We start from the raw sequence: 16,114 nt of genomic DNA, 5'->3' as shown, positions 1-16,114 counted from the left end.
TGTGCCAGGCCTTTTCAGTAAAACAGTCATGGGTAATTCTCAGGACTAGTGAATTTTAGTAATTATAAAAATATTTAACATTTGTAGGCTACTTGCAATATTTTAGGCCCTATGCCAAGTGCTTTGTTTATATTAACTCATTTCATGCTCATCACAATCCTATCTTATAGGTACTATTTAATAATTATTCTACAGATGAGAAATTGGAGGCTTGAAAAGGTTACATAATTTGCTCAAGGTAACATATTTAAGTGGCAGAGGCTTAAAAATCTATGCTCTTAACCTTACTTGTAATCTACACTGCCTTACTGTCATACCAAGTTGATATACCATTGTTTACCTATTCAAAAAGGCAGTCCTTAAATGAGTGAATTCTACTTTCACTTATTAAATGAATAAATACACATCCTAATTAAACATGTCTCACAATACATAATGAAAATTTTGATCCAGGAAGAGCCATCATAATATATTTAAGCAGAAATACAGTTATGAATGTAGTATAAATGTATGAATGAGTTTTCTGGTTACTTGGATTTGTTTATACCAGGGGTTCATTCTTATATCTAAAACATTATCTCTGTGTGGACTAAAAGGTAGTGGAAATGAAAAAAAAAATGATTTCTCTAATTAAGGCTGCTGATCCATAATATTCTGTCAGGTGGGGGGGGAGAGATGGGAGGATTAAATGAACTCTAGATAGGGCAAAGGGCAAAAGGGGAGGGAGGGGAAGGGAGGGGGAACAGGGGTAGGAAAGATGGTGGAATGAGATGGTCATCATTACCCTAAGTACATGTATGAAGACAAGAAGGATGTAACTCTACTTTGTGTACAACCAGAAATATGAAAAATTGTGCTCTATATGTGTAATATGAATTATAATGCATTCTGCTGTCATATATAACAAATTAAAATAGAAAATGGATCAAATAAAGCAAAATTTGGGGAAAAAAGGTAATGGAAATGAATCCATAATGCAAAATTTGGTCTCATAATTGAATGAGAACATTTTAAATGGTCTTTAATTATATTTAAATTTCTCAAATTATTTCTTATATTAAATGATTTCATATTAAAATTATTTTGAGTTGCAATACTTTCTCATCCCCAACCTTCATCCCTTAAGCAGTATTTCATATTACAGGTTATTACAAACCAAATAAACATACATGTTGGGTTATCCTGAAATACCTGAGATAAAAGATATATTCTGATATCATAAGGTAATATCCACATTTAATACAAACATTATTTAAATGTATCTAGAATGTGTGATGGAAATATGAAAGAGAGAAACCTGAACATCAGCATAGGCTATGATCCTATACTACTGACATCTTCAGTAATTTTCCTACGAAACGTATGTTTTTTTACTTACTATTGCCTATTTTATGAGTCCAATAGAAAATGATTATGTGAACTCTCTTATTGTGCACTCTCTAGATAAATGGAAACAAACCAAATATAGTTTATTATTTATAATAAAGGCCAAATCCCTTTTTAACTACTTCTCAGAATCATAGTCATTGTGTCTTAGTGGGTAATTCTTCTTCAATTAGCAAACTGGATTAAACCTGAAAATAAGTTACTAGTGAGATATCTGGATAGAATATTTTTTCTATCATGACATTTTATGCATTCTAAGAATAGTACTTTCACAAAATACATGTTTCTTAATTTACATTTTGGACTTCAGAACAACTCAAGCAAGGAAATTAATATTAAGTCAAAATAAAATTCCATCCAGAAAAATCAATACAATTTGCTATTAAATGAGGGTAAGTTTAATCAGGGTTACTCAAGAACAGCAGCAATATTTTTCCTTTAAGTATAAAGAGTGCCTTACAACTGTTTTTTGCTTTACTTTCCCAAACATAGTAACCACACAATTTTCAATTACCTAATGAAAATAAGGATACATTTTTAATCTCAGTGTAAAAATCTGAATTCTTAGGGAAAATTATGCACTGGATTTTCTGATAGCTTGCAAATAACTACTGCTTTAATGAAATTGCTACCTGAAAATTCAGTGGCAGTATTATTGTTTAACTGTAATTTAAGAAGCTATTGTAGATTAGTACTTATGACTTCTAATGAGAAAACCATAACAACCTTTTAATTGAAAGGAAAATTGTTAACTACAGTAATTGCAATCAATAAGACTGTGTTAGTAGTATAAATATTTCTTCTCAAAGACCATTCCTTATTCTCTGCAGCAGTATTTAAGGTTAAGAAATTAAAAAAAAAAACTAATTAGAAAGCCATTTGTTATTTATAATCCTAAGCAGTGGTCCAAATTTGTACATCCCAAAGTGGAGAGAGAAATCCCCCAGCCCTCACCACAAGTAAAATAAGACTTTGATTAAGAAGAAAATGTAGGCATGTGAAGAAAGGGCTTACCAATCACATAGGCTAGTAACAAGGCCAAAGTCACCGTAATTGCAGTGGCGCTCAAGGCTGTGCACTTCCAATTACAGCACCTGTAAGGTTTGTTAAAGGTAAAGGCAGGCCTAGAAAAGGTGCTTCGAGGAAGTGGTCTGGGAGGGGGCGAGTACACGGTGTTGGACGTCAGAGGGTAGTTCTGACTGGCAGCACTGAAGATAGCAGATGAACCGGATCCATGTTTGAACAGAAAATGCCTGTGGGGGAGAAAACAAAAAAGTCTGGGCTATAATACCAAATCCCACTGCCATAAAAACATAAGCTCCACTAATTTCAAATAATACTATGACAAAGCTCAGAGGAATCAGAGAAGCCCGGCAAAAGTCTCATATACCCAAGAGGGAACTCTAAAGTGCCTCCAGTGGTCTCTGTCTTCTTTTCTCACTTACAGCTTTCCTCATTTAGACCTTTAAGAGGAACAAAGAAGTCTTGCAGGGCTCGGTTTGTAGCTCAGTGGTAGAGCTCTTGCGTAGCATGTTGAGGCACTGGGTTTAATCCTCAGAACCACATTAAAAATAAACAAATAAAGGTACTGGGCCCATCTACAACTAAAAAATATTTTTAAAAAGAAGTCTTGCATTTCCTGACTTCCTGGCTAGTGAGCACTAACAATCAACACTTGATATTATTCACTATATCCCTGTCTTCCATTCAATACAGAAAGAATATCATCAGGCATTTTGATAATTAGAATGCACTGAACACCAGCGTTCCTCAATATCAAACCTTGTAGGCTAGCTTTTTCTCATATTTTCACCCAAAATTTCATCTTAAAAAATTATCAAGCAGAGAGTCAAGCCAAAGAATTTTATAATAAACACCCATATCCTCACCAACTAGATTCTACAGTTAAGATCTGACCATATTCACTTTATCAACCATCTACACATCACTTCACTCTTCTACCCATCAGTTCCTTTCAGGTATTTGAGCAATTTGGAGCATACTGCATACATCAGTATACTTCCCTTTACATATTTCAGCTTCCATATTATTATCTAGAGTTTGATACTTTTACAGTTTTTTCAATGCTATTTTTTACATGATCAAATGAACAATTTAAAGTGCACATTTGCTGAAATTTGACAAATGCAATCACCTTTACAAACTAAACCCCTATCAAGATGCAGAACATTCTCATTTTACTGGGAAGTTCCCTCTCATCTTTTCTAAGTACATTGCTATTTCCATTAACATTTACAACCATTATTCTTTATTTTTTCCACTGAACATTCATATTGATTCTCATAGAACTTCATACAAATGGGGTCATGCTGCTGTCATATTTGAATTACTGCAGGATAATCATTGACTGTTTTGTAAATATTGTAATATAGGTCTTCCATAAATATTAGTGATATATTCACCTGGAAGGAGTTGCCAAAAACAAATAAGTGAAAGTGTTACGGTTTGGATAAGAGGTGTCCCCCCCAGAAGCTCATGGGTTATCCAATGTAGCAAAGTTCAGAGGTGAAGTGATTAGGTGATGACAGCCATAAACTAATTGGTGGATTATTCCATGTGATGGATTAATAATTGAAAAGGCCATTGTACTGGGGGGTAATTGTACACAGGTGGGACATGGCTGAAAGAAGTAGGTCTCTGGGGGCATGCCTGTGGGGACTATATCTTGTCCTCAACCCTTCCCTCCCTTTGCTTCCTGCATGCCATGATGTGAGCAGCATTCTTCTTTCATACCTTTCTGTCATGATGTTCTGCCTCACTTCAGGCCCAGAGCAATGGAGTTAGCCAACCATGGACAGAACCTCTAAAACCATGAACCCAAGAGTAAACTTTTCTTCATCTAATTGTTCTTGTCAGGCATGTTTAGTCATAGTGACACAAACCTGACTAGCACGGAAAATATAATTCTTTCTGCATATACTTTATGCCAACTGAAGGCTAGGTGCTATGTGTTGTGTTGAAGTCATTATCTCACTTAGCCTTCATTCATATGAAATAGGTCATGTTATTGTCTTCATTGTTTATTTAAGGAAATGAAGCCCTATAGATGTTAAGCAACTTGCATAAATTTATCTGGCAAGTGAATGGCAGAATTGGAACTCAAGTCATTTGGGCTCGAAAGTCCTTAATATTAACTACTCTACAGTGCCATCTGGAGCAAAGCACATTATGTTGCTACAATTAAATGTACAAAACAAAACCTCCTTGCTGAGCATCTATGTTCATCAAACAAACTCTTCTCAAGTTCAAGAGTCAAACTGACCACAACACAATAATTCTGAGTGACTTTAACACACCTCTTTCACCACTGGATAGATCTTCCAAACAAAAACTAAAGAAAGAAACTATACAACTCAATAATACAATCAATAACTTACACTTAACTGAGATATATAGGATATTTCATCCTTCAACAAGTGAATATACTTTCTTCTCAGCAGCACATAGATCCTTCTCTAAAATAGACCACATGTTATGCCACAAAGTAACTCTTAACAAATACAAAAAAGTAGAGATACTACCCTGCATTCTATCAGATCACAGCTTAAAGAAATGAGAAATCAATGATAAAATAAAACTACTCCAGTACCTGGAGACTAAACAGTATGCTACTGAATGAATAATGGGTTGCAAAAGACATCAATGAGGAAATTAAAAAAATCTTAGAGGCCATTGAGGACACAAATACAACATATCAAAATCTCTGGCACACTATGAAGGCAGTATTAAGAGGAAAGTACATTGCATAGAGTTAATTCCTTAAAAGAAGAAAAAGTCAACAAATAAATGACCGAACATTACATTTCAAAACCCTAGGAAAAGAAGAAATCAACACCAAAACAACAGAAGACAGGAAATCATTAAAATCAGAGATGAAATCAATGAAATTAAAACAAAAGAAACGATTGAAAAAATTGATAAAACAAAAAGTTGGTTCTTCAAAAATAAATAAATAAATAAAATTGACAAATCCTTAGTTATCCTAACAAAGAGAAGGAGAGAGAAAACTCAAACTACTAACATATGTGATAAAAAAGGAAATACCAGACACTTTAGACATACAGAAGATCATTAGAAATTATTTTGAAAACTTGTACTCCAGTAAAATTTAAAAAAAAATTCAAAGGCATTGACAAATTTCTAGAGGCATATGAGTTGCCTAAATTGAACCAGGATGACATACACAATTTAAACAGATCAATTTCAACCAAGGAAATAGAACATGCCATCAGAAGCCTACCAACCAAGAAAAGCCCAGGACAACATGGATACACAGCTGACTTCTAAAAAAAAACAAAAAACTATAAAGAAGAACTAATACTTATACGCTACAAATTATTTTCTGAAATGGAAAAAGAGTAGGCACTTCCAAACTCATTGTATGAGGCCAATATTACCCTGATGCCAAAACCAGACAAAGACACATCAAAGAAAGAAAACTTCAGAACAATATCACTAATGAACACAGATGCAAAAATTCTCAATAAAATTCTGGCAAATTTAGGGGCTGCGGATGTGGCTCAAGCGGTAACGTGTTTGCCTGGCATGCGCAGGGCACTGGGTTCGATCCTGAGCACCACATAAAAATAAAATAAAGATGTTGTGTCCACCTAAAACTAAAAAATAAATATTCTCTCTCTCTCTCTCTCTCTCTCTCTCTCTCTCTCTCTCTCTCTCTCTCTCTCTCTCTCCTCTCTCTCTCCTCTAAAAAAAATTCTGGCAAATTTAATACAAAAACATAGTGCACCATGATCAAGTGGGGTTCATCTCAGGGATGCAAGCTTAGTTCAACATATGAAAATCAATAAAGGTAATACATCCCATCAATAGACTTAAATATAAGAATCATATGATCATGTTAATAGATGCAGAAAAAAACATTTGACAAAACACAGCACCACTTATGTTCAAAACACTAGAAAAACTAGGGATAACAGGAACATATCTCAACATCATAAAGGCTATTATCTATGCTAAGCCCCAGGCCAACATCATTCTAAATGGAGAAAAATTGAAGACATTCCCTCTAAAAATTGGAACAAGAGAGGGATGCCATCTTTCACCACTTCTATTTAACATAGTTCTTGAAACACTGGATAGAGTAATTAGACAGATGAAAGAAATTAAAGGGATACAGATAGAAACAGAAGGATTTAAATTAGCACTATTTGCCAATGATATAATTCTATTCCTAGAAGACCCAAAAAATTCCACCAGAAAATTTCTAAAACTAGTAAATTAATTCATCAAAGTAGCTGGATATAAAATCAACACCCATAAATCAAAGGCATTTCTGTCCATCAGTGACAAATCCTCAGAAAGAGAAACTAGGAAAACCAACCCATTTACAATAGCCTCAAAAAAAAAAAAAACAACTTGGGAATCAACCCAACAAAAGAGGTGAAAGACCTCTACAATGAAAACTACAGAACTCTAAGGAAAGAAATTAAAGAAGACCTTAGAAGATGGAAAGATCTACCTTGTTCTTGGATAGGCAGAAATAATATTGTCAAAATGACCATACTACCAAAAGCACTATACAGATTCAATGCCGTCCCAATCAAAATCCCAAAGGCATTCCTCATAGAAATAGAAAAAGCAATCATGAAATTCATCTGGAAAAATAAGAGACCTGAAATAGCTAAAGCAATTCTTAGCAAGAAGAATGAAGCAGGTAGCATCACTATACCAGACCTTAAAGTATACTGCAGAGCAAGAATAACAAAAACAGCCTGGTACTGGCACCAAAATAGACTGGTAGAAATAAATGCCACCTTTTTTAATCCATTCATCTATTGAAGGGCATCTAGGTTGGTTCCACATTCTAGCTATTGTGAATTGTGCTGCTATAAACATTGATGTGGCTGTGTCCCTGTAGTATGCTCTTTTTAGATCTTTTGGGTATAGTCCGAGAAGGAGAATAGCTGGGTCAAATGGTGATTCCATTCCCAGCTTTCCAAGGAATCTCCATACTGCTTTCCAAATTGGCTGCACCAATTTGCAGTCCCACCAGCAATGTACAAGTGTACCCTTTTCCTCACATCCTTGGCAGCACTTATTGTTGTTTGACTTCATAATGGCTGCCATTCTTATTGTAGTGAGATGGTATCTTAGGGTGGTTTTGATTTGCATTTCTCTGACTGCTAGAGATGGTGAGCATTTTTTCATGTATTTGTTGATTGACTATATATCCTCTTCTGAGAAGTGTCTGTTCAAGTCCTTGGCCCATTTGTTGATTGGGTTATTTGTTTTTGTGTTGTTTAACTTTTTGAGTTCTTTGTAGACTCTAGAGATTAGAGCTCTATCTGATGTTTGAGGAGTAAAAATTTGTTCCCAGGATGTAGGCTCCCTATTCACCTCACATATTATTTCTCTTGCTGAGAAAAACCTTTTTAGTTTGAATTTGTCCCATTTGTTGATTCTTGGTTTTAACTCTTGTGCTATCAGTGTCTTATTAAGGAATTTGGGACTGCCCCCACGTGATGAAGATTAGGGCCAACTTTATCTTCAATGGAATATTACTCAGCACTAAAAAATAACAATATCATGACATTTGCAGGGAAATGGATGGCATTAGAGCAGATTATGCTAAGTGTAGTTAGCCAATCCCTAAAAAATAAATGCCAAATATCTTCTCTGATATAAAGGGGGTGACTCAAAATGGGATAGGAAGGAAGAGCATGAGAAGAAGACTACTACTAAATAGGGAAGAGAGGTGGGATGGAAAAAGAGGGAGAAGGGGAGTTGCACTGAAGATGGAAGGAGAACCTCATTGTTATACAGAATACATTTATGATGTTGTAATGAGAAAAAGAAAAAAAGTGTATCACATTAGATTGGATAGAGAGGAAGGATGGGAAGGGAGGGGAGGAATAGGGGGGATAGGAAGGGCAGCAGAATAGAATAGACAATATGATTGATGTATTATATAGGTGACTGTATGACCAATGTGATTCTGCAACCTGTACAATTAGAAAAAATGAGAAATTATACCCCAATGATTCAAATGTATGAATTGCCAAGATCATTGTAATGTCATGTGTAGCTAATAAAAAACAATTAAAAAAAGAAGGGTAAACATGAAAAATCAGCCATCCCATTAATTGCTCAAGATGAAAAATAGGTCCTTGTCACTACATTAAAACACAGATTACAGGAAAAATCACTAAATATAGAATGTTGTGTTTCTAAAATCTTATAGAAGAAAAATATTCCAATAGGTATTTTATTTTCTAGAAAATACTAAAAGTTAAAATTATCCATAAAAAAATAGACTGGTAGACCAATGATACAGAATAGAGGACACAAGAGACTAACCCACATAATTACAGTTATCTTATGTTAGACAAAGTCACCAAAAACATGCACTAGAGAAAAGATAGACTCTTCAACAAATGGTGCTGGGTAAACTGGAAATCCATATGCAACAAAATGAAATTAAACCCCTATCTCTCACCACACACAAAACTCAACTCAAAATGGATCAAATACTTGAGAATACAACCAGAGACCTTGTGTCTAATAGAAGAAAAAGTAGGCCCTAATCTCCATAATATCAGATTAGGCCCCAACTTCCTGAATAAGACTCCATAGCACAGAATTAAAATTAAGAATCAATAAAAGAGATGGATTCAAACTAAAAAGCTTCTCCTCAGCAAGAAAAACAATCTGTGAGGTAAATAGAGAGTTTTCAACTTGGAAGCAAATTTTTACTCCTCACACATCAGATAGAGCACTAATCTCTAGGGTATATAAAGAGCTCAAAAAAAAAAAAAACTAACAGCGGGAGGTATCTCAGTAAAGGGGGAGGAAAATAACCAAAAAGTAAAAACTAGCCAAACTAAAATAAATAAATAAATAAACATGACTGGAAATACAAATCATATTTCAATTGTAACCTTAAATGTTAATGGACTAAACTCACCAGTCAAGAGACACAAGCTAGTAACCTAGACCAAAAAAACAAATCCAACAATATGCTGCCTTCAGGAGACTCATATGATAGGAAAAGACATACACAGGCTGAAGGTGAAAGGTTGGGAACAATCATCCCACCCACATGGCCCTCGGAAGCAAGCAGGAGTGGCCATAGTCATATCGAATAAAATCAACTTCAAACCTAAGTTAATCAAAAGTGATAAAGAAGGACACTATATCCTGTTAAAAGGAACCATCCACCAACAAGACATAACAATTATCAATTTGTATGCACCAAACAATGGTGCGGCAACGTTCATAAAACAAACTCTCCTCAAGTTCAAGAGTCAAATAGACCAAAACACAATAATAATGGGTGACTTCAACACACCGCTCTCGCCATTAGACAGATCCTCCAGACAAAAGCTGAATAAAGAAACTATAGAACTCAATAGCACAATCAATAACCTAGACTTAACCGACATATATAGAATATATCAACCATCATCAAGTGGATACACGTTCTTCTCAGCAGCACATGCATCCTACTCAAAGATAGACCATATATTATGCCATAGGGCAACTCTTAGTAAATATAAAGGTATGGAGATAATACCATGCACCATATCTGATCATAATGGAATGAAACTGGAAATCAATGATAAAAGAAGGAAGGAAAAATCCTGCATCACATGGAAAATAAACAATATGTTACTGAATGATCAATGGGTTACAGAAGACATAAAGGAGGAAATCAAAAAATTCTTAGAGATAAACGACAATTCAGACACAACATACCAGAATCTATGGGACACAGTGAAAGAAGTTTTAAGAGCGAAATTCATTTCCTGGAGTTCATTCCTCAAAAAAAGAAAAAAACCAACAAATAAATGAACTCACACTACATCTCAAAACCCTAGAAAAGGAAGAGCAAAACAACAGCAAATATAGCAGAAGACAAGAAATAATTAAAATCAGAGCGGAAATCAACGAAATTGAAACAAAAAAAAAACCATTGAAAAAATTGATAAAACTAAAAGTTGGTTCTTTGAAAAAATAAATAAGATCGACAGACCCTTAGCCATGCTAACAAAGAGAAGAAGAGAGAAAACTCAAATTACTAACATACGGGATGAAAAAGGCAATATCACAACAGACACTATGGAAATACAGAAGATAATTAGAAAGTATTTTGAAACCCTATATTCTAATAAAATAGAAGACAGTGAAGATATCGATAAATTTCTTAAGTCATACGATCTGCCCAGATTGAGTCAGGAAGACACACACAATTTAAACAGACCAATAACAAAGGAAGAAATAGAAGAAGCCATCAAAAGACTACCAACCAAGAAAAGCCCTGGACCACATGGGTATACAGCAGAGTTTTACAAAACCTTCAAAGAAGAATTAATACCAATACTTTTCAAGCTATTTCAAGAAATAGAAAAAGAAGGAGTTCTTCCAAATTCATTCTATGAGGCCAACATCACCCTGATCCCGAAACCAGACAAAGACACTTCAAAGAAAGAAAACTACAGACCAATATCTCTAATGAACATAGATGCAAAAATTCTCAATAAAATCTTGGCGAATTGAATACAAAAGCATATCAAAAAAATTGTGCACCATGATCAAGTAGGATTCATCCCTGGGATGCAAGGTTGGTTCAATATACGGAAATCAATAATTGTTATTCACCACATCAATAGATTTAAAGATAAGAACCATATGATCATCTCGATAGATGCAGAAAAAGCATTCGACAAAGTACAGCATCCCTTTATGTTCAAAACACTAGAAAAACTAGGGATAACAGGAGCTTAACTCAATATTGTAAAAGCTATATATGCTAAGCCTCAGGCTAAGATCATTCTAAATGGAGAAAAACTGAAGGCATTCCCACTAAAATCTGGAACAAGACAGGGATGCCCTCTCTCACCACTTCTATTTAATTTAGTCCTTGAAATACTAGCCAGAGCAATTAGACAGACAAAAGAAATTAAAGGCATAAAAATAGGAAAAGAAGAACTTAAAATATCACTATTTGGGGACGACATGATCCTATACCTAGAAGACCCAAAAGGGTCCACAAAGAAACTACTAGAACTAATAAATGAATTCAGCAAAGTGGCAGGATATAAAATCAACACGCATAAATCAAAGGCATTCCTGTATATCAGCAACAAAACTTCTGAAATGGAAATGAGGAAAACCACTCCATTCACAGTATCCTCAAAAAAAATAAAATACTTGGGAATCAACCTAACAAAAGAGGCGAAAGATTTATACAATGAAAACTACAGAACCCTAAAGAGAGAGATAGAAGAAGATCTTAGAAGATGGAAAAATGTACCCTGTTCATGGATAGGCAGAACCAACATCATCAAAATGGCGATATTACCCAAAGTTCTCTACAGTTTCAACGCAATGCCAATCAAAATCCCAACGGCATTTCTTGTAGAAATAGATAAAGCTGTCATGAAATTCATATGGAAAAACAAAAGACCCAGAATAGCAAAAGCAATTCTAAGCAGGAAGTGTGAATCGGGAGGTATAGCGATACCAGACTTCAAACTGTACTTCAGAGCAATAGTAACAAAAACAGCATGGTACTGGTACCAAAACAGGCAGGTGGACCAATGGTACAGAATAGAGGACACAGAGACCAATCCACAAAATTACAACTTTCTTATATTTGATAAAGGCGCTAAAAGCATGCAATGGAGAAAGGATAGCATCTTCAACAAATGGTGCTGGGAAAACTGGAAATCCATATGCAACAAAATGAAGCTGAACCCCTTTCTCTCGCCATGCACAAAAGTTAATTCAAAATGGATCAAAGAGCTTGATATCAAATCAGAGACTCTGCGCCTGATAGAAGAAATAGTTGGCTCCGATCTACATATTGTGGGGTCGGGCTCCAAATTCCTTAATAGGACGCCCATAGCCCAAGAGTTAAATACAAGAATAAACAAATGGGACTTACTTAAACTAAAAAGTTTTTTCTCAGCAAGAGAAACAATAAGAGAGGTAAACAGGGAACGTACATCCTGGGAACAAATTTTTACTCCTCACACTTCAGATAGAGCCCTAATATCCAGAATATACAAAGAACTCAAAAAATTAAACAATAAGCAAACAAATAACCCTATCAACAAATGGGCCAAGAACCTGAACAGACACTTCTCAGAGGAGGACATACAATCAATCAATAAGTACATGAAAAAATGCTCACCATCTCTAGCAGTCAGAGAAATGCAAATCAAAACCACCCTAAGATACCATCTCACTCCAGTAAGATTGGCAGCCATTATGAAGTCAAACAACAAGTGCTGGCGAGGATGTGAGGAAAAGGGTACACTTGTACATTGCTGGTGGGACTGCAAATTGGTGCAGCCAATTTGGAAAGCAGTATGGAGATTTCTCGGAAAGCTGGGAATGGAACCACCATTTGACCCAGCTATTCCCCTTCTCGGTCTATTCCCTAAAGACCTAAAAAGAGCATGCTACAGGGACACTGCTACATCGATGTTCATAGCAGCACAATTCACAATTGCAAGACTGTGGAACCAACCTAGATGCCCTTCAATAGACGAATGGATAAAAAAAATGTGGCATTTATACACAATGGAGTATTACTCTGCATTAAAAAATGACAAAATCATAGAATTTACAGGGAAATGGATGGCATTAGAGCAGATTATGCTAAGTGAAGCTAGCAAATCCTTAAAAAACAAATGCCAAATGTCTTCTTTGATATAAAGAGAGCAACTAAGAACAGAACAGGGAAGAAGAGCATGAGGAAAAGATTAACATTAAACAGAGACGAGTGGGGGGAGAGAAGGGAGAGAGAAGGGAAACTGTATGGAAATGGAAGGAGACCCTCAATGTTACACAAAATTACATATAAGAGTTTGTGAGGGGAAAGGGAAAAAAAAACAAGGGAGAGAATTAAACAACAGCAGATGGGGTATAGAGGGAAGATGAGAGGGAAGGGGGGGGGATAGTAGGGGATAGGAAAGGTAGCAGAATACAACAGTCATTAATATGGTATTATGTAAAAATGTGGATGTGTAACCGATGTGATTCTGCAACTGGTATTTGGGGCAAAAATGGGAGTTCATAACCCACTTGAATCAAATGTATGAAAGATGATATGTCATGAGCTTTGTAATGTTTTGAACAACCAATTAAAAAAAAAAGAGCTCAAAAAGCTAAGCACCGGGGGGAAAAAAAAGAAAAAATAAAGAAAACAATAAGTGTTGGTGAGGATGTGGGGAAAAAGGTACACTCATACATTGCTGGTGGGACTGCAAATTGGTGCAGCTAATATGGAAAGCAGTATGAAGATTCCTTGGAAAGCTGGGAATGGAACCATCATTTGACCCAGCTATTCCTCTTCTTGGTCTATACCCAAAGGACCTAAAACCAGCATACTACAGGGACACAGCCACATCAATGTTTATAGCAGCACAATTCACAATAGCAAGACTGTGGAACCAACCTAGATGCCCTTCAGTGGATGAATGGATAAAGAAAATGTGGTATATATACACAATGGAATATTAGTCAGCATTAAAAGAGAATAAAATCATGGCACTTGCAGGTAAATAGATGACGTTGGAGAAGATATTGTTAAGTGAAGTTAGCCAATCCCCAAAAAAACAAATGCTAAATGTTTTCTCTGATGTAAGGAGGCTGATTTATAGTGGGTTAGGGAGGGGGAGCATGGGAGGAATAGATGAACTCTAGATAGGGCAGAGGGGAGGGAGGGAAAGGGAGGGAACACAGGGGCAGGAAAGGCAGTGAGATCAGATGGACATCATTACCCTAAGTACATGTATGAAGACATGAATGGTGTAACTTTGCTTTGTGTACAACCAGAGATATGAAAAATTATGCTATATATGTGTAATATGAATTGTAATACATTCTGCTCTCCTATATAACAAATTAGAGTGAAAAAGTAAATAAAAAATGAAAAAATAACCTCCTTGCTAAGTAAAAAGCCAACTTTACTCTGTACATGTAACCTATGCCCCAAAGCATAAATCACTGAGTGATTTTAAGAATGATTTCTAGATTCCATATTTAAAGAACAAGAGCATAGGCATTCAAAGGGGAAAAACACAACTCTACATGCCAGTTAATGAGAAATATCCATAATAGAGAATTTTGATTTTTGTATTCCTAGATAAAAAAAAAAAAAATTAAAGGGCTGAGTACCAGTGGGGAATTGAAATTCACAAGTCATTCTGGAAGGGAATTTGGCATTATGTACCAAAGACTTTAAATATATATGTATTAATTTACACAATAACTATGCTTATAGGCATTTATTTTCAGGAACAAAATATGTATGGCAATGTATATAAAAATCATTCATTGCAGTGTTATTTATAATAACAAAAATCCCCACCTAATAATGATTGGTATTTTATTAAATCAATTATTTTACAAACACAGAATTCTATACAACTATTTGAGATTGTGTTGTAAAAGAATATCTGTTCACTAGGAGGAATGTTTATAAATATTGCTTAGTGAAGGAAGTCAGGCCATAATCTTTCAAACAAAAAAGTCTATGTGTTCATGGAAAAATAATATTTTGTGTTATGTTTGGATGGGAGGGTTGTTTCCTGAACTTTTCTGTCTTGAGCTTGTATTGATTTTGTAACTAAGATAAAAAAGATTGGTGGGGAGGGAAGTGGAAAATTTGCTGGACAGCACCAACTACCCAACAGTTGCTTCTGTTTAAGTGGACATGATTTATTGAGCACCTAGAAAGGTCAGGCATCAGCTTATGCAATTTATATGCATTATTTTGATCCTCATATGTCTGCAAAATTGATACTATTATCCTAATCTTACAGATGATTAATCTGAGACCCAAAGAGGTTTAATAGAAGTAGAGTGGAAGTAATAATAATTATCATAATACTGATGAGAGATGACATTTGAGTGCTTGCTTGTGCCACACATTGTTTTAAATATTCCGCAAAGCATTTTATCATTTAATCTTTTCAACAACTTTATTACAGTTAGTGTCTTCATTTTCTAGAGGGACAAACAAAACACAAAGAAATTAAGTAACTTTCCCATGGTTCTGCATCTAGTAACTGGTAGAACTGAAATTCAAACCCAGACAAACTGGCTCCAGAGGCATTGTTTTCAACTAATACACTACAATACTTCTGCTAGGTTGTGCAGGTAGAGAGTACATTAAGACTTGAATCCAGGCCTGTCAAGGCACAGGAAAAGCATGCCTTGTATAGAATTTGGCATTTAGGTTTTATTGAATTGAGCCACATTATTACCTTGTTCCCTTTGGGACTAATGGCAAGACTGTGATAATAAGGGCTTACAGAATCAGAATTGGAAGGAACATCTCAGAAACCATCCAGAAACCCAATTCCTTCCCTTTTCAGTTATAGTACCTTAGACCCAGAAGATGAAAGTGATTTACCTAAAAATGACATAGTTTGTTAAGCACATGGATAAAATTGGTTATCTGGAATTTCCAAAATGGTATATTTCTGTTGCTCTATTATACCTGTCCTGCAGAATCTTCAACAGATTAGTACCAGGTTCTATTCACCTGGGTTAACTGACCAGGCTCAACAAATATTATTGGTTTAAACAATACTATATAACATATGCCTATTCTTTTGTTTGTAACATGTTCTTGCAGTGAGATTTAAAGACCATCCTAATTATTTTGGATGCATGGGTAAGCATTACAAAGAAGCTACCTTTTAGTTGATGAGAAGCTAAAAGAGTTATTGCT

The 16,114-nt window shown here is 35.2% G+C and overlaps 1 protein-coding gene across 3 annotated transcripts in view; it reads right to left on the bottom strand.

Moving 5' to 3' along the window:
- The window catches only part of Tenm1 (teneurin transmembrane protein 1), an 815,224-nt gene that overhangs the window by 316,849 nt on the left and 482,261 nt on the right, over nucleotides 1-16,114 (bottom strand). For all 3 annotated transcript variants that reach the window (XM_058571492.1, XM_046468616.2, XM_046468598.2), the window contains one exon: nucleotides 2,401-2,639. In XM_058571492.1, the coding sequence (XP_058427475.1) occupies nucleotides 2,401-2,639 (239 nt within the window). The remainder of the gene's footprint in view (nucleotides 1-2,400; nucleotides 2,640-16,114) is intronic.

The sequence above is a fragment of the Marmota monax genome, unplaced genomic scaffold (assembly GCF_021218885.2).
Source record: "Marmota monax isolate L192 unplaced genomic scaffold, Marmota_monax_Labrador192_F-V1.1 WCK01_AAM20220418_F8-fsc00054, whole genome shotgun sequence".
In the NCBI taxonomy this organism is placed as follows: domain Eukaryota; kingdom Metazoa; phylum Chordata; class Mammalia; order Rodentia; family Sciuridae; genus Marmota; species Marmota monax.
This window is presented reverse-complemented; position numbering and strand designations above follow the sequence as displayed.